Below are 27,861 nucleotides of genomic sequence, written 5' to 3' on the forward strand. Positions count from 1 at the left end.
GATCTAAAAGGGGAGTGGATGGTTGCCATATCTTCCAGCAAAATAAAATTATCTTTATTTTATGAATAAAAGAAGTCTCAAAACTGTAGATATATAATCTTTAAAAAAAAAAAGCTCATAACATTTATTTGGATATTTGACAAAATAAACAAATTGTCATTGAGTCAACTAATTAAATTGTAGATCGGGGTGGGGGTGTATTTAGTGAATGGTCTCATTAGCATCCAGACCGAGACAATGATCTTGTTTACCACCCAGCAGCTGGAGGAAGATAGCAGAGAATCTCAATACAGAGCCATTTGTAGTAAAATGGGTTTTCCCTGCAGGTATGGTATAGGTAAAATGCTAATCGCTTCTCGGCCTTTTGGCTAAGATCAAGTGTAGTATCTGTTCTTATCAGTGTTCAGGGTTGGAAAGGGCACTAGCATCTTAGGAGAGGGATGCTGTGCCTGAGTACCTCTGTTAAGGACGGTCTACCTCTGGTGTAGCTGTGTTTAGCACGGATCGCGAGATTCGATAAAAAAAAAAAAAAAAAAATAGGTAAAATGCTAATAATGGAGAGTGAACCTGACATTTTTCTGATGTACAGCACCCATACAGTTATGTTTATTTAAAATGCTAAAAGGAGAATCAGACGGATTGTCTACAAGAGGCGTCAAAATGTCTTGAGACCAAACAATTGGCAGAATCATCCTTAATGTTTTGTTTGGATTTTTATCCCTTGAAATTGGTTTTATATGATTTTGCATGATTGCCTAAATAAAGTTTTCTCGCAATTTAAATTTATTATTATTACAGTAATTTAGTGACTTGATGTCTTGAAAGTCCCATTTCCCGTGTTCATATTGGTTGTTATGTCATGATGGGGAGACAGGGCCACTAGGGGCGCCTCGGCTTGCACGGAAGTGGTGTGAGCCCTGAGAAGGGCCAAGGCGCAGAGTCTAAGCAGTATCCATGTCTTCTCCAGAGCCTCTGATGGTGAGGAGGTTGCGCTGCTTGTTAATCGCCAGGTTGCGGTCCTTGGGCACACCAAGGTGGGCAGGATGAAACACAGTGACAAATCACAAGGCAGAAGAATAGTCGAGGAAGGCCAGGGTCAAGGCAGGCAGTATGAAGCTTATAAATCTTAGGAATGTAGGCACGCAAGTGCAGGAGAGAGATGTCTGCGCTTTAGCAAGGAAGAGGTAAGTATGAGATTATCCCCCCTTTTATGGGCCTTCCTACCCGCTGAAGTCCAGGTTTCAAAGGAAAGAAGAGATGGAACTTTAGCAAGAGAAGGGTCAGACACATCTGCAGCAAGAACCTACAACCTCTCCTCAGGGTCAAAACCTTTCCAGTCGATCAGGTACATGAACTTCTTTGGATTCCAAAATTTGATGGACTTCAAATTCCTGAGAAGAATTAGTTGCAGGAGTTGCCAGCAGAGTGGAATGAGAAAAGAGATTCGGGACCAACAGCTTAAGCAGAAACACATGGAAAGCATTGGACAGCTTGAGATGTAGAGGAACGCATAGTTTATAACGAACAGGAATGACCTAGGCAGAAATAACATGGACTGATGAAACATGGAGCAAACTTCAGAGAAGAGACTTTGCAATGGATGTTCTTGGTGGAGAGCCAGACTTGGTGGAGAGCCAGACATCCACAGGTTGGAGAGGAGGTACCTTATGACTATGCTGATCCGCTAACTTTTTATATCTGAGAGCTGCGTGTTTCAGATGCTCACAGGTAGAATACCAGATACTATTTAAGTTCCTCTGTGATGTCTCCACTTTACCCACACAAGGTGCGCCTCAGAGTTCTCAGCACCATTATTGTGATGGGTTCAATGGTGTGGCATGGTGAAACAGATGTCTAGTAAGAGCTTTAAAATGTAACTAAGAGTTCACAAAAACACTTGTTAGAAAGAAATAAACAGGATTTAAATGTATTAAAACTTGGTAAAAGATCATTAAAGCTCACAAAATATTTGGTCATTAAATAATACAAATATAATGATTAAAAATGTAATAAAATCTGTTATAATGCTTCAACCTTTCTGTACCAAACAACATAACAACAAACAGGAATGTGGGGATCCTAATGCAATGTTTAGTCTCCTGCAAGGAAGTGATCACCGTCTCAGGTTGACCTGAATCGAGTCTAGTCTAGTGTGATGACCCCATCACACCTGCATTGGGTGGACCAGTGGTATCATTCAGAATCCATGTGATTAAAAACATCCAGTATAATACAGACCAGTTGGTAGTAAAACTGGTTTTCATTACAGATATGGTAATGGTGATATGGGAAAATTACCAAGTTTTAGCAAATAGTTCATATATTCAGGATAGAAAGGTAACTGGGACAAGAACTGTGGAGGGATTAATTGGCAAAGCACAGGAGCTTGAATTTGATTCTCAGGTGAAATGGAAGCCAATGAAGAGAACTACATAGAGATGCAGCAGGGGAGGAATGATGGGAAGGCTGTGTATGGGGTGGGTGGGAAGGATGGATGAGTGTGGCTGGAGCATTCATGATGGATTGTAGAGATCGTCGGGTTAAGAGATTGTAGAGAAGTCGGGTTAATGGGATACCAGAGAGGAGGAGGTAACAGTAGTCCAGACTAGAGATGATAAGAGCATATACAAGGAGTTTCGTGGTCTCTGGGGACAGGTAGGGGCAGATTTTGGAGATGTTGCGTAGAAAAAGGTGACAGGACCTGGAAATATTCTGAATATGGGGGTTAAAAGAGGAGAGAATCAAAGGTGTCGCCAAGACAACATGCCTGAGAGGAGGGACGATGACAGTGTTAATAACGGTTAGGGATATGTCAGGGGGACATTTGGAATTTGAGGGGGGGAAGATAATGAGTTCTGTTTTATCCAGGTTGTAATGGGTTTCTTATAATTTGCTTCTAGTTGACAAAAGATTTTTAATTCTAGACCAGATTCTCTTTGATGGATCACCCAGGTTCTACTGTGATAGACTATCTTCTCCAGTCTTGGAGAACTTTGTGAACTCTAAAAATCAGACCCGTTATCTACACAACTTTGCTGGTGGCATAAAGAGATTTTTTGTATTCAGCAAACAGATGTAATAAACATTTTCCATGATATGTTCCAGAAAAAAGGTGTTATTAATGCCATTGGTAAGATGGGTTCAATGTACACTGGAACAGGTGTCTAGTAAGAGCTCTAAAAAGTAATTCATAATTCTCAAAAACATTCATCAAAAGGATATAATCGGAAACCTATTCTAAGTATTTTAAAAGTATGAAGAATGATTATCAAAGCTTTCAAGATATTTGGATATACTTGACCAACACAAGATATACTTGACCAAAGCCCTCTGTTATAAAATGATACAAATATAACTGAGTGTTAAAAATAAAAATTACAAAAGTAACAAGTTCTTAGAAACTCAATGTTTCATGTTTTGTGCACCAAACAAAAGCACAACAAACAAGATTATGGGGATTACAATGCAATATTTAGTCTCCCACTGGGAGGTGATCACTGTGTCAGCTTGCCCTAAACAGAGTCCAAAAAATGCAATTATCCCACCCTACCTGGATTGGGTAGACCAGTGTTGTCATTAGGAACTAATATGATGTAAACAATCCTGGACAATCCAGACCAGCTGGTTGTAAAACTTCTTTTCATTACAGATATGGTTTTGGTGATGTGGGAATAGTACCACGTTTCCGCAAGTACTTCATCAACTTCCAAGACTTAATTAAATACAAACTTTTACCTAAACAGTAACAGAGGGGCAGTTTAGTGTTCTATCTATTAACAGTTTATGTTGATTCAGGTTCTCTTTATGTATATAGTTTATATCAATGTTTTTCAGGGTTCCTCCAGGGGTTGTTAGGGATTCCCCAAGCAATGAGCAATTTATGTATAAGGGTGACATTCTTCCCTATGATCACCAAGCTAATGTACTGTGAGCTGTGGATATGGCCATTGTAAAAGGGGTTCCCTCATGTTAGAAAGATCTGAAAGTTAATTCAAGGGTCCCCCCATGTTAGAACAGTTGAGAAACATAGGTTTATATAGAAGTAATCCTGTTTTCTGAAATGGACACTCCTGATATAGCAATATGTTTTTCTTTGTCTACCTTTGATGACTTCATCCCCTAGATCGTAGGGGAGGTATGTGGTCTTTGTTATAGTAGACACATCTCTACTCCTTCTGTTGAATCAATCACGGTTCTATCAATGCATTTTGAATGTAATCTTTGAAAATGATGTGGTTTTGTAAAATTAATCAGGAACTGTATACTTATACATATTGGTTATTTTCTTTACATTTGCTTCTAGAATTTGGGAATTTTCTTTTTTTTTTCATATAAAACATTTAACAACTTTAAGCATGATCCATTCCTTCTTTATATGGAAGTCCTAAAAACTAAATATTAGGCAGTTGTTTCTAATTTCCTTAAATTTCTTTACTTACACTTGTAGATGGCAGCCTCATTCTCCTGTAACCCTCTGATGAACTGATTCAGCTGGGAGTGAGAAGATGGGAGACAGATGTGTTAAGTCATTGGAGTCTTTATCACAAGCGCTTCGTTTAAAGACAGAAAATGTCCCACACATCAGGAGACCTTCCAGTTTTACTGTACAGTGGACAATGCCTGCATCTGTATGCCTTGCCTGGTGGCTGGTGACCACAAAGGACACCAAGTGGACCTCCTGAACCAGGCCTCTGAAAAAATGAAAGAAAAACTAAAAGAGACTACAAATGTGCTGGATTCTGAGAGGCAGGATATTAAGAGGAGGATCCAGAATCTGGAAATGCATAGCATGCAAGAGACTGGAAAAAATGTTGCTATGGCCAGGAAAGTCACAGATCTGTTTCGGGAAATTAGGAAACAGCTGGATGAAGTGGAGAAAAGAATCCTACTAGAAACCTGCAGGCAGAAAAAACAACTCTCACAATCCATCCCCAATCTGATCCAGCAGCTTGAACAATATAATTTCCAGCTGTCCAAGAAGATTGATGAGCTGGAAGAACTGTGTAACACCCAGGATCCATTGACTATCCTGAAAAAGGCATCTCAGAGAGAGGACAGCAGTACTGAGATAGGCGACTCAATCAATGATGTTAGGAAAGCTGGAGGTTTGTCTGAGGGAATAATATCACGGATGTTACAGAAAGGACTTAGTAACTTTACAGATAACCTAAAGGGCTTGTTAGCAAAGAGACAATTCTCAGTGCTGGAGAAATCTGATGTTTTATTAGATATAAATACTGCTCATGATAACCTTGTACTGACAAGGAAACGAAAGAGAGTCACTCATACCGATAACAGTGTGAACAGGCCAGATGGTCCTAAGAGGTTTAAATGCTGCCAGATATTGAGTATTCCCAGCTTCACATCTGGGACACATTACTGGGAGGTGGATGTAAGTGAAGCTGAGGCATGGATGATAGGGGTTGCTGGAGAAAGCATGGAGAGGGGGTTTTCTGGAAATGAATCTTTTATAGGCTTTAATGACAAATCATGGAGTCTGATCCAAAAAAATGGTCTTTATGTCAGGCACAAAAATGTTGGTACAACAATAACCTCAGCATCTTTACTAAAAACTGTTGGGATCTGTCTGGATTATGAGTCCGGCCTACTGTCCTTCTACCAATTGTGTAACCCCATAAGACACCTCCATACCTTCACCACCACCTTCACCGAACCCCTCCATGCTGCTTTCTATGTATTTCCCAACAGCTCTCTCAGGCTTATAAAGTAAATACCTCAATAAAGGTAAACATTTTTTTTCTTTGCATATAAAAATTTTAAAAGTCAATTTTAAAGTGTAAATTTAACACAGACACGGATATTGCTTATTGATTTCCATGCTTTTATTCTGTATAAAACTGTTGATGAATGCTGATTCTTCTACCAATAAATCTTTCTGCTTCCTGAAAGAGGTGTTTGTCTCATCATAAATCATTATACAGTACCTGTATAGCACCAACATATATTGCGGCGCTGTACAAAGTCTATAGTCATCTCACTAGCTGTACCTCAAGGGGCCTCATAATCTAATGCCCCTACCATGGTCATATGTCATTAATACAGTCCAAGGTAAATCTTTTGGGGGAAGCCCATTAACCTAATTGTATGTTTTTTGGAAGGTGGAAGGAAACTGGAATAAATCCACCCAAACAAGGGGAGAACCTGCAAACTCCTTGCAGATAGTGTCCTGGCTAAGATTCTAACCTGGCTCCCAGCACTGCAAAGGCCAGAGTGCTAACCACTGAGCAATGGGACTGCACTGCACTGCAAAATATGACCATGAAAAATGATCAAATGAGTTGTAGTTTAACCTAAAACCAATAAGCATTGTTGGAAGTTGCACACATTTCAGTTTAAGTGTATCTCCAGGTGTGCTTTGTTGCATATCTTATAAGGAATAGTTAGATACAATGGAGTCACTATGGTACATGGTGTCCAATGTGGAAACGATTGCAGTGTTACCCCCTCTCCTCCACAAGGGTTTCCTCCTGTACCATACATAATCCTTAGTAATAATGCTACTTATAAATCACACTTCTCATAGATCAAGGAATGAATTGGTAATAGTAATGACATTAAGCAATTAACAAAAGTATAATGACACCTTTATATTACAATTTTATATACTAATATCATCTTATTTAACCGGCCTAAACTAGAACAGCACTTGACCAGTATGTAGGCCAACCCAGTTTCATGTTTATTGCACCACTGTAGGCCAAAGTGTTATAATTTACACATCCCAAACTATTTCTGCAAGGGAAGTACTGCTTAAATTGTGTTGATCTGCTTTATCAAATGGCAGTGGTTGGATTGAGTATTCTTCTTGGGTATAACTGCACCAAACACTTAAATGTGCTGATCAGTTGCATTGAAAAGGAGTTCTTTTGAAATGCTAATTATCCAAGAATAGAAGGTGGACAACATCCCCTTTTAATTGGCATTATCTTAATATAGACAAGATGTCTGGGACTGGTATTACCATTTTCATTTAATTTTGAAAGGAGTACAAGGTGGCCAATGTCCTGCTTTTATTAACATAATGCAATTCCTTTCAAGAAGTCTGGGTCAGATATTACCTGTGATGTGACAGAAGGTGTGAATGGTTTCACCTTTCACCATTATTGTATTGTGAGCAACATATGTCCCACCATCCCTGTTAAGGTATGATTATTACCCCTTTGTGGGGTACATCGGCTCGCACTCATCCTGGAGCATCAACACATCATGTCACCAAAGCCCAACAACAAACTTCTCCCATTTGCTTTCTCTTGGGTTTTTCCATTCCAATACAATCTTTTTTGAGTGTTTGCTCATTAAGTCTTGGCCCTGCCAGAAAATTGTTTTGGCTGACATCCTGCGAGTACTCTCAGCATCACTCTCATTAGTTATATTGTTCACAGTCGTATTGGAGGACTATAGAACACTTAATAACCAAATTATGGAGGAGAGAAGAGGAGGAATTATGGGTTTAGATTTGCTTTAAAGAAAATTGTAATATATCCATCTTCAGATGTTTACACACTTTTGTTTTTATATGAGGTTTGATAAGGGAGAGTTTGGTGTCACCTGCAGTGTTTCTGGTTGCTGAGAAGGTGACAACACTCATGGTACTGAACAAATGAAGAAGCTGGTGGTGGTGGTGGCACCATAAGACAAAAGCTCCACAACACTACCTCCTCTCCTCATCTTCATAACTTAGCAGAAAGATCTTCTGTAAACCTCAGATAGCCAGAAACATTTCTGACAATCGTGTAGCACAGGTGGAGAACACAGGTTTTCTTTTCAGAACTGGTTCTGTATTTTTTTAGTTTACGCGGATGAATACATTTTTTTTCTAAAATTAATTCTGTGTCTGGAGTGAAGTTCGGCATGGTTCATCTATTAGCTAGACCTTTAACCATGTCTGGGAGCCATTATTGAGATATGTATTCAATGTGTGCTGGAACAGATGTCTAGTAAGAGCACTAAAATGTAATTCATAGTTCACAAAAATATTCATTAGAAAGAAATACCAGGATACCTATTGTAAATGTATTAAAATTTGGTAAATTATCAAAGCTCACAAAATATTTGGACTTGGCCAAGACTTCTGTTGTTAAATGTTACAAATATAAGTGATACATTCAAGATTACAATAGTAAGATGTTCCTAAAAAATCTATGTTATAATGCTTCAACCTTTTTGTACCAAAAATAAAACAATACAACAAAATGTTGAAATGTGGGGATTTCAATGCAATGTTTTGTCTCCAGTCGGGAGGTGATCACTGTGTCAGGTTGACCTGAATATAGCCCAGTCAAATGCAATGACCACATCACACGTGTCCTGGGGGGGATCAGTTGTATCATTAACAATCCGTGCGATGTAAACAATCCAGGACAGTACAGACCAATTGGTTAGAGAACTGCTTTTCATTACAGACAAGGTGATAGTGATATGAGAATAATACAAAGTTTCAGCAAATACTTCACCAACTTCCAAGACTTCTATTTTATAATACATATTGTGATCTTTTAAAAGTGTGATTAGAAGCCCAAATATTAGTATAAAATATACTGTATATATAAGAAAATGTTTCTGAAAATTTTGGATAGAGAAAGGAAAGGCTACAAACTCTCTAATATAATATTTTTTGCTGTGTCCGTCCTGCTGGGAATATTTCCCTTAAGTCTCTCATTTACTGGGCTGTATTTATATTATTGCTGCTCCTCATATGACTCTTCCTCCTTTCATTTATTATCATATCAGTTCCATACTAATGTGTGTATTCTCCTGATGGAGAACAGTGAAAAAGTGTTGAGAAGTGAACACTTTCATGTTGTGGGCTTTTCGTAAATGTATTTGGCTTCTGTTGTCATATGATTGTGGAGCCCAGTATTAGAACTTTCCAATGATTTATCCCCACAGTCAGATAAGAAATGGAGTTATCTTTGATCTTATGACTGGTTTTATTGATGTGTCTAAAATAAAACATGTTGGGTTGACAAAGTTGATATTGGTGAGCAGCTAAAAAACTGTTGGGTAAAAAATGACTGAAATTCTAGATGGAGGTAAAAATGAATATAGTTCCAGAGTTGGGCTTTAATGGATTTCAGGAACAAAGTAAGGAAGTCATTTTATAATGATTGTGATCACTAAAACCTTTTCAGGTGGAGGAGTACTCACCTGTCCCCAGTCCATCACAGGGCATCTTGATTGGCCGGGATGACATATTAAGTCAATGATGTGATCAATACCTCCCCTTATCTTTTATGTATGTTTTGATTTTATGGGATGTGTTAAACTCTGGGGTCTTACACATATAGTATATATCATGTGCATGTAACAGGAATCTGTGAGGGTGGATCTCACTATACATAAAGCACTACATACTTTTTCCTGGAGTGCAGAGAGTATTGCAGAAAGGAGAGTACAGAACACCTTTCTGCACATCAGCAGATCTTGCAATGTTATCACACAGAGGATGGTGCAAGTGTCTGTTTGTCCTGTTAGGTGGCTGGAGACCACCAAGATCATAAGTTGAAGTCTCTGAACCAGGCCGCTGAAAAGAAACTCCAAAATATTACTGAAAAACTGAACTCTAAACAACAGGAAATTGAAAACAAAATGCAAAACCTAAAAACTCACAGAATGAAGCAGATATAAACTGCAAATGAAATCACTGGGAAATTCAGAAATCTTATTAGAGACATCATGGGACATTGGAGTGATGCAGAGACCATATTTGTGGCTGAGAGCTGCAAGCAGGAAGAGCAGATTTCACAGACAGTTTTGTAGACTTGTCAAAACCATCATGAGATGAAAGATTTCCTATCTGAAGGTGCGTACACACTTCCAATTTTTATCGTTCCAATCGAACGACGAACGATCGATTGGGCAAAAAATCGTTCGTATACGATCGTTCATATATATCGTGCATGAACGTTCGTCGTTCGTTTTCCAACGATAATAATTGGAAGTGTGTACGTAGCTTGACTCAAACAAAGGGGGGCATTGGATTTACATTTTTGATGAAAAATTCCTAATGACGCCACTGGTCTACCCAATCCAGGTGGGCTCATTGCATTTCCTGGACCCTATTCAGGGCAACCTGACGAAGTGATCTCCTCTCAGCAGGAGTCCAAAAACTGCATTGGAATCCCCACATTCTTGTTTGTTGTATTTTTTGATGCAGAAAGGTTGAAGCATTATAACATTGAATATCAAGGAGCTTCTTACTTTGTATTTTTTAAATTTTATTAGTAATTTCATATTTTGTATCTATTTAAATCTACCACCTACATGAACCATATAATCTGTTTCTATTCTAAATTGGCTATTTGGTTCTAACAAATGTTCTATCAAATTCAAGTTCATGAAAGAACTTCATAGAGGGGCTTAGAGATATTTGTTACACAGCTTGTAGGATTCTAAAAGGGAGCTTCACATCCTGTACAGAAGATACAACAAAACATGAATTGAAATCACTACATAGTGAAGGAATTTCCCCACTAACAATGGTAACCGGAACAAACTAGGGAGTGTTTTTCTCCCCAGTGAGGGACACAGAGAACAAAACAAGCCTAGTCGGATTCCATATCAAACAATAAATCCAATTTTTGCCTTTTTGCAAACTGTACACAACTCGCATTGCCAAAAAATTCTATATAAGCTTAAATTTCCCATACAGAACAACAGTCCCCAATTTCTGATATCTAAAGGTTCTTAGTGTCCCAGTGTAAAGTCCAATTACTATTATAAATGTAACTATCTCCACCATAAGAATTCTCCATATGGACCTCTGTGAAAGTTAAGGTATATTGACACTTCTGTGCCTTCATTTTTTATTTCAGGTTACATTGGTCTGTTTCTGCAACTATGCTGTTTTTATGTGCTTGGGTCTGGTGGACTAGAGCCTTGGTCATTTCCTCAGGTTAAGATATTAAGGATCCTAAATCTCAGACCCCTGCTGCAGTGCTAAGTTTAAAGTTCCCTGAGGAAGTGAATAAGGCCTCTGGTTTATGATGGTAAGATCAGCATCATAGTTTCAGGTTACATTGGTCTGTTTCTAGACCATTAAATCCATTGACCAGTAAATCTATTTACCCATACAACGTTAACTCAAGTCCAAAATTATTGTGATATTTTATAATCCTTTACCAAATTTATTTCTCTATTTCAGGTTCTTTAAACAAGATTCATGTGAAATAGTGAATTGTCAGTGATATAGAGTTGTACAGTGTATCAACAACTAAACCTTAAAGGGATTCTTCTTTAAATTATTTCTACTGGTTCGGTTCAATTTATCAGAAATACGGCAGACACATGGCCCCTCCTTGCTGCTTTCATTGCGTTTCCAAAAAGTTTTTGAATTATACCAGTCTAAAAATATTAGCACACATTGGGTGTGATTTATTAAAGCTCTCCCTAGAATGGCGAGGATTGATTATTATGGAAGTGCTTGTAATTATTATTAGTATTATTATTACACAGGATTTATATAGTGCCAACATATTACGTAGTGCTGTGCATTAAATAGGAGTTGCAAATGATAGACAAATACACATATCGACACAGGGAAGATGACCCAGGCCCAAAGAGCTTACAATCTAGGAGGTGGGGAAAATAAAATAAAATAGGAGGGGAGATATGTAGTGACCGTTTCAGAAAACAGAAGATAAGTAGGCAAGTTTGAAAAGATGGGTTTTGAGGGCTCTTTTAAATGAGCAGAAAGTAGGAGCAAGCTGAATAGGATGAGAGAGACCATTCCAGAGAGTTGGGGCAGCTCTAAAAAAGTCTTGGAGCCGTGCGTGTGATGAGGTTATGAGTGAGGAAGTCATTAGTAGGTCAATGGAGGAGCGTAAAGAGCAGCTAGGGGAGTATTTTTACATCAGAACAGAAAGGTAACTGGGACAAGAACAGTGGAGGGATTTATTGGCAAAGCACAGGAGCTTGAATTTGATTCTAAGGTGAAATGGAAGCCAGTGGAGATAACTACAAAGAAATGCAGCAGAAGAAGGGTGGTGGGAAGGCTGTGTATGGGGTAGGTAGGAAGGATGGATGAGTGTGGCTGGAGCATTCATGATAGATTGTAGAGAAGAAAGTCGTGTTAGTGCTGTTAGTGGAATATCAGACGAGATGATGAGTATGTACAAGGAGTTTAGTGGTCTCTGGGGACAGGTAGGGGCGAATTTTGGAGATGTTGCATAGATAAAGGTGACAGGACCTGGAAATATTCTAAATATGGGGGTTATGTCAGGGGGACATTTGGAATTTGAGGGGGGGAAGATAATGAGTTCGGTTTTATCCAGGTTGTAATGGGTTTCTTATAATTTGCTTCTAGTTGACAAAAGATTTTTAATCCTAGACCAGATTCTCTTTTGCTGTGATGGATCACCCAGGTTCTACTGTGATAGACTAAGTTCTCCAGTCTTGGAGAACTTTGCGAACTCTAAAACTCAGACCCGTTATCTACACAAGTTTGCTGGTGGAATAAAGAGATTTTTTGTATTCAGCAAACAGATGTAAGAAACATTTTCCATGATATATTCCAGAAAAAAAGGAAAAGCTGTTCCCAATGCCATTGGTAAGATGGGTTCAATGTATGGTGGAACAAGTGTCTAAGTAAGAGTTCTAAAAAGTAATTCATAATTCACAAAAACATTCATCAGAAGGATATTGATTCTAGTTTTTTAAAAAAAATATATGATAAATGATTATCAAAGTTCAAAAAATATTTGGACTCTCTGTTAGTAAAAGTGTTAAAAATTAGAATGGCAAAAGTAACAAGTTCGTATGAAATCTGTTATAAATGTTTCATGTTTTGTGCATCAAAACAAAAGCACAATAAACAGGAATGTGGGGGTTCCAAATTCAATGTCTAGTCCCCTGCTGGGAGGCGATCACTGTGTCAGCTTGCCTTGAATAGAGTCCAGGAAATGCAATGATCCCACCCTACCTGGATTGGGTAGTCGTTAGGAATCAATGTGATGTAAACATTCCAGGACAATACAGACCAACTGGTTGTAAAATGTCTTTTCTCTACAGATATGGTAATGGTGATGTGGGAATAATACCAAATTTCAGCAAATACTTCAACAGCTTCCAGGACATCAGTTATTAAATATGCGTCTCTAAAAAGTTTTTTACCTAAACAGTAACAGAGGTGCAAGTTTAGCATGCTATCTGTCATTAGTTTCTGTTGATTCAGGTTCGGTTTATGTATATAGTTTATATCAATGTTTCTCAATCGGAGTTTTTCCGGGGGTTGTTAGGGGTTTCTTGAGAAATGAGCAATTTGTGACTCTCAGGAGTCTTTACCTGACTCCAGTGATCTTTTTGGCTATGTATAAGGGTGGCATTCTTCCCAATGATAACCAAGCTAGTGTACTGTGAGCTGTGTATATGGCCATAATAAAAGGGGATCCCAGAATATCTGAAAGTTATTTCAAGAGTTCCTGCATGTTAGAAAAGTTCAAAAACATGTTTATATAGAAGTGGTCCTACTTTCTAAATTGGACACTCTTGACACTCCTTTGTCTACCTTTGATTACTTCATCCCCTGTAGCTTAGAGGAGGTAAGTGGTCTTTGTTATAAAAGACACATCTGTACTCCTTCTGTTGAATCCATCTTGGTTCTATCAATGCATTTTGGATGTCATCTTTGAGGTGGTTTTGTAAAATTATTCAATACTGTATACCTATACATATTGGTTGTTTTCTCTAAATTTGCCTCATTTGCTTCTAGACTTTGGATGATTTTCATTTTTTCATATAAAACATTGAGCAACTTTGAGCATGATTCATTCTTTTTTATATGGAAGACTTAAAAATACAATTAGGCAGTTGTTTCTTAATTTCCTTAAACTTACAGTTAAAGATGGCGGTCTCATTCTCCTGTCACTACTCTGATAAACCAATTCAGTTTGGAATGAGAAGATGGAGATGGTTGTGTTGAGTCATTGGATTAAACTGTGAGTCTTTATCACAAGCAGAAGGTATGGATTCTAGGTGACTCTTTTCATTGACTCATTGAAGGTATTAAAGTTGAAAACTCTTTTTGGGTTCCCTTAGGTCCCTCAGGGGGAAAACCATTTTAAGAGGTCGCAGAAGCTGGCATCTAATATTTTTAAACTTTTTCACTCATACCTTTGATATATTAGCTAATTGCAACAGAGAAAGGGTTACTGTAAACGATGTGTGTGTGTGTGTTGGGGGAGTGAATCTCACCTACAAGGAGGGCAGATCTCAATTTACATATCAAAGCTTTCAAGGCATGTCATTCATCACCAGTGTATAAAAAGATGGACTTCAGTCCCAGGTTTTTATCATTCTCCAGAATGGCATCTGCTGAGCTGAAAGAGGAGCTGGAATGTTTTATCTGCCTGAGCCTTTACAAGGAGCCCATATCTCTGAAATGTGGCCACAACTTTTGCTGGGACTGTATTGTGCCTGTGCTGGATATACAAGAGGAGTCTGGGGAATATTTCTGCCCAGATTGCAGAGAAAAGTTTGCAGAGCGTCCTACACTGGAGAAGAACAGAAAGCTGTGTGACATTGTGGAGTGTTTTCAAACTTCTCATCAGGATGAAATGAAGATATTTTGCACATATTGTGATTCCCGGGTGCCAGCAACCAAATCATGTCTGCATTGTGAGGCCTCGTTTTGCGAAAAACACCTAACAAACCACAGCAAGGGAGATCATCACATATTAACTGAACCCATTGCTTCTTTTAAAGACAGAAAATGCCCCACACATCAGGAGATCTTTCAATATTACTGTACAGAGGACAATGCCTGCATCTGTATGTCCTGCTGGATTGCTGGGGACCACAAAGGACACCAGTTAGACTCCCTCAACCAGGCCTCTGAAAAAATTAAACAGAAACTGAAAGAGACAACAGATGTGCTGGATTCTGAGAGGCAAGAGATTAGGAGGAGGATGCAGAACCTGGCAATGCACAGAATTCAAGAGACTGGAAAAAATGATGCTGTGACCAGGGAAGTCACTGATTTGTTTTGTGAAATTAGGAAACAGCTGGATGAAGTGGAGAAGAAAGCCGTGCTAGAGACCTCCAGGCAGAGGGAGCAGCTCTCACAGTTCATCTCTAACCTGATCCAGCAGCTTGAACAACAGAATTTCAAGCTGTCCAAGAACATTGATGAGCTGGAAGAACTTTGTAACACGCAGGATCCATTGACTGTCCTGAAAAAGGCATCCCAGAGAGAGGACAGCAGTACTGGGATAGGCGACCCCATCAGTGATGTTGGGAATGCTGAAGGTCTGACTGAGGAAACAATCTCAGAGATGCTACAAAATGGACTTAACCACTTTACAGACAACCTGAAGGGATTGTTGGCAAAGAGACAATTCTCAGTGCTGGAGAAGTCTGACATTTTATTGGATATAAATACTGCTCCTCTTAACCTTGTACTTAGAAATAAAAGAAAGAGACACGCATAACAGTGTGAACAGGCCGGATGGTTCAAGGAAGTGGCCTGCCAGGCTGCCAAGTTTTGATTATTCACAGCTTCACATCTTTGATAAATTCCTGGAAGGTTGACATAAATGAAGCTGGGGCATAGATGATAGGGATGGACTGGTTAAGGATTGAAATTGTTTTTTTTCTGTTTTTATATACTATTATATAAGACAATGTTTTAAAGTGTATGTATAGCCCAGATGTTGCAAATGATTATGAATGATCTGCATGCTTTTGTTGTGTATCACACTGTTAGTGAATTATGTTTTTTCTATCCATAAACATTTCTGCTTTTGGAAAGAGATGTTTGTCTCATTATCTGTGAAATAGAACTTTTTAATAAAGCTGTCCAAGATTTGCTGTTTGGACATGCTTTCAATCCTGGACCAGATCCATTCTGGGTTTGCTAAATCACCCACAATATTCATTCTTGTATTTGTCCATAGAAAATTCAATGAAATGTAGTAGCAGTGGCCCCTTAATCTAAAAGCAATAAGCAATGTTGGGCAGCATAGTTGGCTCAGTGGTTAGCACTCTCACCCTTGCAGTGCTAGGTCACAGGTTCATCTCTTGGCCAGGACTCAATCTGCAAGGAGTTTTGTAAGTTCCCCCTGGGTCTGCGTGGGTTTCCTCCCACATCCTAAAAAAACATATGTTAATCGCTAGGTCAATCAACTTTCCTTCAAAAAATGGCCTTATGCTAGGTCAAGGACATTAGATTGTGACCCCATTTGAGGGACAGTGATATGACAATGGACCTTGTAAAGCACTGTGCAATATGTTGGCACTATATAAATACTAAAAAAAAAAATCATAAGGAATGGTTAGAACCAGTGGAGTTACTATGGTTGGTTTTGCGCAAAAATTGCAAGTGTGTACGCAGCTTAAGGATCTGCTTTATCAGAGGAAAGTTGTAGGATGGACAATTTTGCTTGCATGGAACTCCATCAAACAGCTGGTCAATGATTTTGAAACGGACTTCTTTTGACCTGTTGACTGTTCAAGAAAAGGTTGGAAGGTGTGAAATGTGGTCAACGCCCTGTTCTTAATAGATAACTAAAGAGAAGACCAAAAGCAGGGTTTTTAAGTGGTCATAAAATAAAATGCATAAAAGTAGCATAACCCAATCCCAGCCAATTAGTCAGATATTACCCAAGATATGAGGAAGGGTGTTAATTGTTCTAAAGTAAAAGACAAAAAGGTGATAAAGTGGCATTGTATTTGGTTAATGCATATACAGGGCCACCATCTGTAGGTATCATTGTGACACTGTCTTTTAAATTATTCTAATTTGCCTCCTATGTCTATACTGGAGCAATGGGAACTGCAAAGAGAGAGTGGGTGAGTTCTGTGTGAGATATGACGACACTTTCGGGGAAGTTTGTTCCACTTTGAGGGACACATGGCTCCCCGCACATGCACGGTTTGGAGTCCGTGGATTTAGTAGGCCACTGATATAGACTGATTGGAGCATCCAGTGGCTGCTCCTAAAAATGGGGAACTGGTAAGAAAAGCTGCAGGTTGCCTGCTGGTGGCACTATGATTTAGCAAAGCTTACATGCGCTCCCACTGGTAACCAGTAGGGGGGGGGGCTTGCTGCAACTAAGCTACACCTGGGATTTAATTCTAGTAGACCTATACTGGCTTCATATACCTCCCTCTGCCTTTGCATTAGACCTGTATTCTTGTATCTAAATCCCTGATGGTGCTCTGGCCACTTGCCCTTTGAAGTCAGCATAGTGCACTAGGATATTTCCTGTTTGCTGTCCTGTTTGCGTTTACTTGCAATAAACACACTTAGCTTAACCCTGGCTTTGTGGCTTATGTTGGTCTCTCGCTTTTTTACTGCTAGACAAAACCCTGACCTAATGTAATACTAAATTCCTAACTATCTACTAAAAATAAATAAATTCACTCAATGTATTTTTGGTTTTGCAAAGTTAATAACCAAATGATAATATAAGCAATAAATCTATTTGGTAAGTTTGACTTCATGCCTCACTGCACATAGTTAAACAAACTAACTTTTGTGGCCATGTTTCTTACCTGGAGATTTTGCCAGTGACAGCACTTCCTGTTGCAGCCTGACAACACTGAGCCACTGTATATCAATGAGTAGCAGTGTTGTCAGCTTGCCATAAAAGCTCTTTCAGATGGTTCTTTTTCTTCCCACCCAAAAGACCTGATATGGCCAAATAAAGAAGTTAATGTGGCAGACAATAGTATTTCTCATTGAAGCCTGGAAATGGTGGGGGTGGTAAATTAGGCCACTAGGCCACTATGAAGGCTCTCCAAGAGTGGAGAAGATACACTTTAATCAGTGAAGCTGGTGACCCAGCAATCCTAGAATAGATTTCTTCAAAGTAATTTGCCATTTGTTAGCAAATGTTTTCAATCTGTTTTCTAAACCAGATCCATTGCAGGTTTGCTGGATCACCCAGCTTCACTGATGAAAGTGTATTCTCTCCAGTCTTAGAGAGCATTGATAAATTTGTTTTGCAGGAAGGTATTTCAACGCCCACTTTCCCCTATTAGGATCCAGATAAATGGTAGAAATATACAATGCACAGACACAGTCCACAATGCAGAAACCTGAAAAACAGGCGGTGAATGTTCAATGTCTTGCTGTCCTTTATATGTAAATTGGCCAGAAAAACAAACAGTAAAATAAATGATAGCCTTAGGCTCTGTCTGATGCAGACAAACAAAAGTTTAAATCAAAGTCCATAAACAAAAACTGAGCAACTTACAGTCTTTTGGTATTTCCATTGGCAACGATTGCACAGAGCTCCTTCACCTCCAGCTGCATACAGAGATACTTAATAACACACCTGGGCCCAGTAGCTTAGGCCCAGTCTGCACAGGTAACAAACACCCAGAAATAAACCAAATGGTCAGAGAACTCTCCTAATTCTTCCCTAACCAGCTCCAGGAGCATAAACTGATTTTCCAGTTTTACAAAACCACAGTGGGAAACAAGCCAACCTGGAGCGTTTTAACACATGAAGTGCCCAAGAACAGTGCAATATAAACATCAATATCAAGACCATTGGTGTCAGGTAAACTGGTCTGAGAGGCACAAATTCCTTTTTGCTCAAGGAATCCCCAACAACCTGTGGAGGAATTCTAGTTGAGAAACATTGATATAAACTTTAAACATAAACAGATTCTAACTGTTTATAGATAATGTTGCCCCATGTTACTGTTAAAGGTAAAAACCTAAGAGACCTAAGTATGTAAAAAAAAGTTGATGGCTTGGAAGTTGGTAATGTATTTGCTGAATCTTGGTATTATTCCCATATCACCATCACTATATCTGTAATGAAAAGAAGTTTTACAACCAGCCAGTCTGTATTGTCCTGGATTGTTTCACTTGGATTTTGAATGACCACAATGGTCCACCTATCATTGCATTTGACTGGACTATTCAGGTTAACCTGACACAGTGATCAGATCCCAGCAGGAGACTAAACATTGCTTTCAGATCCCCACATTCCTGTTTGTTGTTTTTATGTTTGGTACAAAAAGGTTGAAGCATTATAACATGGAGTTTCTGAGAACTTCTTACCTTTGCCATCCTAATTTTTTCAGGTATATTTGTATCATTTTATGGCTTCGAAGTCCAAATATTTTGTGAGCTTTGATAACATTTGCAAATGCTTAATGCGTTACAGTACATACCCTGTTTTATCCTTCTGATGAATGTTTTTGTGAATTATGAGTTACATGTTAGAGCTCTTACTAGATAGATATCTGTTTTAGCATTCATTGAACCCATCTCACTAATGATGCTGAGAACAACTTTTCTTGTGTGGGTAAAGTGGAGAATTCTCCATATCTTCCAATACAGAGTCCGTTAGAGAGATCGGAGCACAGACATTCAATATTATGCACCCTACACAGGTATATATCAATATTCACAAGCTGGGTAGCTTTGATGTTATGGCTGTACCAAAGGTGGAGGAAGATCTCCAGACTTGATGGGATTGAGAGCTGATAAATGAACCATGCCGAACTTCCCTCCGGACACAGAATTATTTTTTTGAAAGTAATTATTCATCTCCTTAAACTATTTCAGAACCAGTTTCAAAAATGAAAGCCTGTGTTCTCCACCTGTGCTGCACAATTGTCAGCAATGTTTCCGGCTATCTCTGAGGTCTACAGAAAACTTTTCTGCTATGTTATGAAGAAGAGGAGAGGAGGTAGTGTTGTGTAGCTTTGTCCTATGGTGGCATCTCAGCTTCTTCATTGGTTCAGTACCATGAACGTTGTCACCTTCTCAGCAACCAGGGACACCACACCAAACTCTTCAAAACCTAACCTCATACAAGGTGTAGGAAATGTGTGTAAACCTCATCTGAAGATGGATATTATATTGCAATTCACATTAAAGCAAATCTAAACCCTCCTCTCCTCCATATTATGGTTGGTAAGTATTCTATAGTCCTCCAATATGAACAATTTAACTAATGAGAGTGATGCAGAGGCAGGGTGTGCAGGATGTCAGACAACACAATTTCTGCCAGGGCCAACACTTATTGAGCAAACACTCCAAAATGCTTGTAATAGAATGGAAATACCCAAAAGAGCGCAAAGGGGAGAAGTTTGTTGTTGGCTTTGGTGCAGTGATGTGCGCATATTCCAGAATGAAAGCCAATGTACACCACAATGGGACAATCACACCTAAACATAGATTTGGCCCCAATATGTGGCCCACAATACAATACTGGTCATTTTACAAGAATTCACACCTTCATTCACAAGATAGGTAATATCTGACCCAGACTTCTTGGCTGGGCTTGGATTATGTTAAAACGAACTGGACCTTGACCACCTTTTACTCCTTCCAACATGTAAATGAAATGTTAATACCAGTCCCATATCTCCTGGTTAAAATTAGATTGTGCCAATTAGAAAAGGATGTTGTTCACCTTTGCTTCTGGGACAATCAATATTTTAAAAGAACTCCTTTTCAATGCAATTGACCAGCACGTTTAAGTGTTTGGTGCAGTTATACCCAATAAGAATCCTCCATCCTACCACTGGCCTTTTTTAAGCAGATTCACACAGATTTTGCCTTGGGGAATAGTTTGGGATGTGTGAATTATAACAGTTTGGTGTACATTTGTAAAATAAACCTGAAACTGTCTGGGCCTACTTATTAGCAAAGTGCTGTTGTAGTCTAGGGTCTGATAAATAGGATGATATTAGTATTTAAAATTGTAATGTAAAGGTGTAGATATAATTGTGCACATTGTTTAATGTCACTAGTATTACAATTTCATTCACTGATAGATTGGAATTGTAATTTATAAGTAGCATTGGTACTAAGGGTTCTGTATGGTACAGGAGGAAACCCTTGTGGAGGGGAGGGGGTAACACTACAATCAGTTTCCACATTGGGGGCCATGAACCAAAGTGACTACATTGGATCTAACCATTCCTCATGAGATTTTATTAAAGATAACATATCTAGAGACACACTTTAAAATATGTGTCTAACTTCCAACAATGTGTATTGGTTTTAGTTTATAGGACCCTTACTACAACAATTTGATCATTTTTCATACTGTACAAAATACATTGTACAGATAATGAGACAAACACCTCTTTCAGAAAACAGAAAGGTTTATTGGTAGCGGACTCAATATTCATCAACAGTTTTATATACAACAAAAGCATACAGATCATTAATAGTCATTAGCCATGTCTGGGCTATACTCACACTTTAAAAATGACTTTTAAAATTGTACATGCAAAGAAATAAATTCCCTTTTTTATTGGGGTATTTACCTGATGAGTCTGAGAGAGCTGTTGGGAAACACATAGAAAGCAGCATGGAGGGGTTCGGTGAAGGTGGTGGTGAAGGTATGGAGGTGTCTTACAGGGTTACACAATTGGTAGAAGGACAGTAGGCCGGCCTCATAATCCAGACGGATGCCAACAGTCTTTAGTAAAGATGCTGAGGCTATTGTTGTACCAACGTTTTTGTGCCTAACATAAAGACCACTTTTCTGGATGAGACTCCATGATTTGTCATTAAAGCCTATAAAAGATTCATTTCCAGGAATCCCCCTCTCCATGCTTTCACCAGCAACTCCTATCATCCATTCCTCAGCTTCACTTACATCCACCTCCCAGTAATGTGTCCCAGATGTGAAGCTGTGAATACTCAATACCTGGCAGCATTTAAACCTCTTAGGACCATCTGGCCTGTTCACACTGTTATCGGAATGAGTGACTCTCTTTCGTTTTTTTGTCAGTACAAGGTTATCATGAGCAGTATGTATATCTAATAAAACATCAGATTTCTCCAGCACTGAGAATTGTCTCTTTGCTAACAAGCCCTTTAGGTTGTCTGTAAAGTTACTAAGTCCTTTCTGTAACATCCGTGATATTATTCCCTCAGACAGACCTCCAACATTCCTAACATCACTGATGGGGTCTCCTATCTCAGTACTGCTGTCCTCTCTCTGAGATGCCTTTTTCAGGACAGTCAATGGATCCTGGCTGTTACAGACTTCTTCCAGCTCATCAATATTCTTGGACAGCTGGAAATTATATTGTTCAAGCTGCTGGATCAGATTGGGGATGGACTGTGAGAGTTGTTTCTTCTGCCTGCAAGTCTCTAGTAGGACTCTTTTTTCCACTTCATCCAGTTGTTTCCTAATTTCCCGAAACACATCAGTGACTTTCCTGGCCATAGCAACACTTTTTCCAGTCTCTTGCATCCTATGCATTTCCAGATTCTGGATCCTCCTCTTAATCTCCTGCCTCTCAGAATCAAGCACATTTGTAGTCTCTTTCAGTTTCTCTTTCATTTTTTCAGAGGCCTGGTTCAGGAGGTCCACTTGGTGTCCTTTGTGGTCACCAGCCACCAGGCAAGGCATACAGATGCAGGCATTGTCCTCTGTACAGTAATATTGAAAGATCTCCTGATGTGTGGGACATTTTCTGTCTTTAAAAGAAGCAATGGGTTCAGTTAATATGTGATGAAGTCCCTTGCTGTGGTTTGTTAGGTGTTTTTCGCAAAACGAGGCCTCACAATGCAGACATGATTTGGTCGCTGGCACCGGGGAGTCACAATATGTGCAAAATGTCTCCATTTCATCCCGATGAGAAGATTGAAAACACTCCACAATATCACGCAGCTTTCTGTTCATCTCGAGTGTAGGGCGCTCTGCAAAGTTTTCTCTGCAATCCGGGCAGGAATATTCCCCAGACTTCTCCTGTGTATCCAGCACAGTCACAATACAGTCCCAGCAGAAGTTGTGGCCACATTTCAGAGATATGGGGTCCTTGTAAAGGCTCAGGCAGATAGAGCATTTCAGCTCCTCTTTCAGGTCATCAGTTGCCATTGTGGAGAATGATAACAACCTGGGACAGAAATCCAGCTTTTTATACCCTGGTGTTGAAAGACTTGCCCTGGAAGCTTTGGAATGTAAATGGAGACCTTCCCTCCTTGTAGGTGGGATTTACCCTTCCCCTTTCTAATAACCCTTACTCTGCTGAAAGCAGACTGCCTTGTTAGCCATTAGGCACTGCTGAAAGTTTAAACAATACTTCTAATTAGCTAATATATCAAAGGGATGAGTGAAAAAGTTTCATGGACCTCTTAGGTCTTCTCTTCAGGCTTTATGCAAGTTTAAAGAAGATTATGTAATTTCCTGAAGAATCTCAGGGGACCCAAAAAAAAGTGTGCAGCATGGTGGCACAGGGGTTAGCACTCTGGCCTTTGCAGTGCTAGGTCCTAGGTTTGATCCCCAGCCAGGGCATTATCTGCATGGAGTTTGCAGGTTCTCCCTGTGTCTGCGTGGGTTTCCTCCGGGTACTCCGGTTTCCTCCCACATCCCAAAAACATGCAGTTAGGTTAATTGGCTTCTCCCTAACAATTGACCTTAGACTACATTAATCACATATGACTATCGTGTGAGCTCCTTTGAGGGACAGTTAGTGACACGACTATGTACAGCGCTGTGTAATATGATGGCGCTATATAAATACTGTATAAAAATAATAATTGCAAAGTCTTCTAAAGAAGTCCATAGTATGAATTTTACATTTAAAGATAAAAAATAAATGAAAGATTAAAAATTAATTCATTTCATTTTGGTTTTGCAAATGTAATAAACTAAAGTGAAGTGTGAGCCCCATACCTATTGTTCTGCATGTTTGACATGGTATTGCGCAGATATTTCCTAAGAAAATCAATTTTTTTAATGTGTTGCAATGTTTCTGACATGGTTTAGCATTTTAAATAAACAAAATTATATGCAAGCTGTCCATTAGAAAAAAATGTCAGGTTCACTCACATTTTATTAGCCTTTAACTTTATTACCATACCTGCAGGGACAACCAATTTCACCACCAATGGCTCTGTATTGTCTTGTATTGTGTACATCATTCTGAAAATGAGATTGTGAATGAACTCACCTAACTTCCCCAGCTGCTGGAAGGTAAACAAGATCATTGTCTGCATGCTAATGAGACCATCCCCTAAATACATTACAAGTCCACCACCCCAATGGCAGCCTGATCTACAATCTAAACAGTTGATGTATTTTGTGTTTTACTGTTTTACTGAACAACTAGTTGTTTTACTTTTTGGTAAAAGATCTGAATAAAGGTTATGAACTTTTTTATTGCAAGATTCTAAATCTACATTTTTGTGACTTCTTTTATGCATGCAAGAAAGATCAATGTATTTTGCTGGAAGATATTACAACCATCCACTCCCCTTTTAGATTCAGGTAATTGGATTACCACATCTAACAATACACAGACCTTTGTAGAGGCTTGCAATAATTATCTCTAGATGACCTTGGTCCTTAGATAAAGCTTTTTAAGTGATTGGAGAACTGCTTTTTTGGACACATTCTTAATTTTGTGACCTCCTATTTACAAAGTCATTGCACATTAGAGCCACCTCCTTCACTTAACCCTTTGTAAACTGAATACTGAAAGGCACTGAATTAAAATCCCATTCTCTTATCAACACATTATTGTGAACTGCACCTATTAGAAGGAATAGATTTTGGTTTATTCTATTATTTATTTGTGAAGAACAACACAGCGCAACAAATGTGGTGTGAAAAAGTGATAATTGTTTAGTGAAAGTCACAATCACTGCATAATAAATGTTGTTGCCTCTAAAAGATATAATTAAGGTAGAATGGCCATTATACAAGTAATATAGAGTAATATTTCAAATGAAGTGGATATGTCGGTAAAAAAAAAACTTTCACTGCCAGTATTTACATTTTTTACATTTTATTTATACTCTAAAGTAACAAAAAAAAATAAAATAATTGCAGACACAGCTCTCAAAATGCAATAATTATTTATCATAGCAGATAAATGTATGGGATAAAAAGTATATCATATCTCTAATTTTCTTTTGTTATATAAATCTAGTATAGAGATTATATGTTTCCTTATTCTTAAATCTTTTCCTAAAATAGTTGATTAAATAATTTCCTAAAATAGTTGAATAGCAAAACAGAGATAGGAATAATATAATATTCATTTGTATGAGTATTTATATCTTTTCATACAAAAAAATGTTGTAAGATTGTTGTGTATTGGCCCTGATCATGATTTATTTGGCACCTATAAGCGATCTCAAGGCATGCAGAGGTTGGTCTATTAGCAGATATAATTTTAGCATGGCTTCAGCCCCCACCCTTTTGTTCATTTTTTTTCTTTTTGGTGACACCACCATGCTAAGGGTCTTTGCAATGAACCTATTTTCACCAAAATTTTTCTACAAAAATAACTTTGTCAGACTTTAGGAAACTTTGCTATACAGTCTGTGACCACTGTATGACTTCTGGGCCGGGTGACATTATCCAATCCCTTCCTCCATGGACAGGATATTAAAGATGAGTGGGTAAGTTATTTTTTTTTTTGCAAAATTGATTTCAATTTAAAGCAAATTCAAGAACAACAGGCTCCCTCTTCAGGCAACCCACTGATGTAGGGTTTTTACCCAGGTGTTGATCTTTACTGTTTAATTTGAAAGGAGCAATTCTCATACAGAAAAAAAGCAGCGTGCAGGGGTTCTGTGAAGGTGGCAGTAAAGGTGTGGAGTTGTCTGATGGGGTCACAGAGCTGGTAGAAGGAGAGACGGCCAGCCTCATAATCCAAATAAATTCCAACTGATTTCACTGCAGAATTTGATATCAGGCTTTTGAATATATTATTTTGCCAGGCTTGAAATGTTTCTCCAAAAATAAGACCCCATGATTTGTCATTACCACCAATCCAAGATTCATTTCCATGTATCTTCCTCTCTATGCTGTGAGCGGCCACCCCTATCAGCCATTCCTCTGCCCCACTCACATCCACCTCCCAGTAATGTTTTCCTGATGTGAAGCTGTTTGTACTTAGTACCTGACAGGATTTAAACCTTTCTGGACCCTCCGGCCTGTTCTGACAGGTGTCACTATACGTGGCTGTCTTCAGATCCTCTGATATAATAATGTTGTTATGAGCAGTTTTTATATCCAGTAAAATGTCAGATTTCTCCATCACTGAGAATTGTCTCTTCCTCTTCAGATCTATCAGACTATCCGTAAAGTGGAGAAGACCATTGTGGAGCATCTGTGAGATAATTCCTTCATCCAGACATCCAACATCATCTGCAGCATTGATGGGTTTGTCTGTCTCAGGAGTAATGTCTTCTCTGTTAGGTGTTTTTTTTAATACAGTTATTGGATCTTGGGTGTTACACAGTTCCTCCATCTGATTTATCTTCCTGGACAGCTCGTCCTTCTGTTCCTCCAGCTTCTGGATTAAATTAAAGACAGACTGTGAGACTTCTTCCTCCTGCCTGGAGATCTCAGCCAGGACTCTCTTCTCTATGTCATCCAGCTGTTTCCTGATGTCTCCAAACAGATCAGAGACTCTCTTGGTGACAACAGATGTTTTCTCTTTCTCCTCTGTCCTGTGATTTTCTAGATTCTGGATTCTTTTCTCAGTCTCCTGTATCTCAGAGTTCAGCTTATTTGCAGACTCTCTTAGTTTCTCTATCATTTTCTCAGAGGCCTGGTTCAGAAGTTCCACCTGGTGTCCTTTGTGGTCTCCAGCGACCCAACAGGAAATACAGATACAGGCATTATCTGCTGTGCAGTAATACTTTAGGATCTCTTTATGTATTGAACATTTTCTCTCCTCAAACGATGTGGTGGGATCTGTTAAAATGTGATCCGCTGACTTGGTGTGGTTTTTTAGGTGTTTCCTGCAAAATGAGGCCTCACAGGTCAGACATGTTTTGGTAGCCGGTACAGAAGAATCACAGTAAGTACAGAAGACCTCCATGTCCTCCTGGTGAGCAGATCTGAAATTATCCACAATGTTACACAGCTTCCTGTTCCTCTCCAGTGGAGGGCGCTCTTTATACTCCTCTCTGCACTCCGGACAGGAATAAACTCCAGACCCCTTCTGTGTATCCAGCACAGTCACAATACAGTCCTGGCAGAAGTTGTGTCCACATCTTAAATATATGGGCTCCTTGTAAAGGCTCAGGCATATGGAGCAGTTCAACTCTTCTCTCAGACCATCAGCTGCCATTTTGGAGAATAACTACAGAGGAGTCACTGAGATCAACTGATCTATCCTGCACACCATTGAAGAAAGTGAAAGTGTTTCTCATTTTAAATGTTCAGGAAGTTGAGTCAATAGAAATTAGATCCACCTCTTTCTCTTAACCCTTTATCTTCCCAAGTCAAAGCAGGAAAGTGTGCTGGATTCATCAATGATATGTAAATTAGGACTAGGCATGGACCTAATATTTATTCTTGTAGGACTAGTTATAGTTAGCAGGTTTTTTTTTACTGTAAGTAAGTTTTTTTTTTTATCAGTGCTGGATGTTGTAACATTTTTTATCAACTCTTGTATCATACGAGCCAACATGTTGAAAGCGATTCAAAGGGTCCCTTCATCAGAGCTTGGTACTGCAGAACAAAGCATCTACTGGACCTTGAGGAGTAGTAGTTAGTATAATCACTTTTGGTGCCAGCTGTGCACAAACATCATCTAGAGCAGGGGTCGGCAAACGTTTTGGACTACTAGGCCATTTAAGGAGGTCAAGAAGGCACACTAGGCCAGAAGAAAGAATGTGTCCAAGGAAAGGTTTTCTGCAACCGTGACTGCAAGCCAGCAGCCGCAGTCTTCTGCTTTTTAAACAGCAACCCTGATTTTCACTCCTTTTTAACATATGACCCCCGTATTTAATGGTGGGGAGATGGATTTTAGGGTAATGCTAGCTATGAGGGGCCTCTATGTACCCTGAAAGTTTCAGGTCTGTGGGACATATTGTTTAGGAGGAATGGAGGTTTGTACTGGGAGAGATGTAAGGCTGCAGAACAAGGTTAGTTTCACTTTCACTTTGCGTAT

The 27,861-nt window shown here is 39.0% G+C and overlaps 3 protein-coding genes and 1 pseudogene across 3 annotated transcripts; 2 read left to right on the forward strand and 2 right to left on the reverse strand.

The window, feature by feature from the left end:
* The first annotated feature begins 348 nt into the window (after positions 1 to 348).
* Positions 349 to 482, forward strand: LOC140336159 (U2 spliceosomal RNA; annotated as a pseudogene).
* A 4,148-nt stretch (positions 483 to 4,630) lies between these two features.
* Positions 4,631 to 5,731, forward strand: LOC140334718 (tripartite motif-containing protein 75-like). The gene has a single exon (XM_072416958.1). It carries the CDS (start codon positions 4,631 to 4,633, stop codon positions 5,729 to 5,731), a length of 1,101 nt encoding a protein of 366 aa, XP_072273059.1.
* A 15,350-nt stretch (positions 5,732 to 21,081) lies between these two features.
* On the reverse strand, positions 21,082 to 22,938 carry LOC140334488 (E3 ubiquitin/ISG15 ligase TRIM25-like). The gene has a single exon (XM_072416766.1). The coding sequence runs from the start codon at positions 22,821 to 22,823 to the stop codon at positions 21,255 to 21,257; it is 1,569 nt and encodes a 522-aa protein (XP_072272867.1). The 5' UTR covers positions 22,824 to 22,938; the 3' UTR covers positions 21,082 to 21,254.
* Positions 22,939 to 24,718: 1,780 nt separating this feature from the next.
* LOC140335020 (E3 ubiquitin/ISG15 ligase TRIM25-like) lies at positions 24,719 to 27,716 on the reverse strand. The gene has a single exon (XM_072417364.1). The coding sequence runs from the start codon at positions 27,034 to 27,036 to the stop codon at positions 25,468 to 25,470; it is 1,569 nt and encodes a 522-aa protein (XP_072273465.1). The 5' UTR covers positions 27,037 to 27,716; the 3' UTR covers positions 24,719 to 25,467.
* Between the last annotated feature and the right edge of the window lie 145 nt (positions 27,717 to 27,861).

This window comes from Pyxicephalus adspersus, chromosome 7 (assembly GCF_032062135.1).
Source record: "Pyxicephalus adspersus chromosome 7, UCB_Pads_2.0, whole genome shotgun sequence".
NCBI classification, from domain to species: Eukaryota; Metazoa; Chordata; class Amphibia; order Anura; family Pyxicephalidae; genus Pyxicephalus; species Pyxicephalus adspersus.

Bases quoted from the DNA above. Each gene is read 5' to 3' on its own strand.
- LOC140334718 (XM_072416958.1), top strand. From the start codon at position 4,631: ATGCCTTGCCTGGTGGCTGGTGACCACAAAGGACACCAAGTGGACCTC.
- LOC140334488 (XM_072416766.1), bottom strand. From the start codon at position 22,823: ATGGCAACTGATGACCTGAAAGAGGAGCTGAAATGCTCTATCTGCCTG.
- LOC140335020 (XM_072417364.1), bottom strand. From the start codon at position 27,036: ATGGCAGCTGATGGTCTGAGAGAAGAGTTGAACTGCTCCATATGCCTG.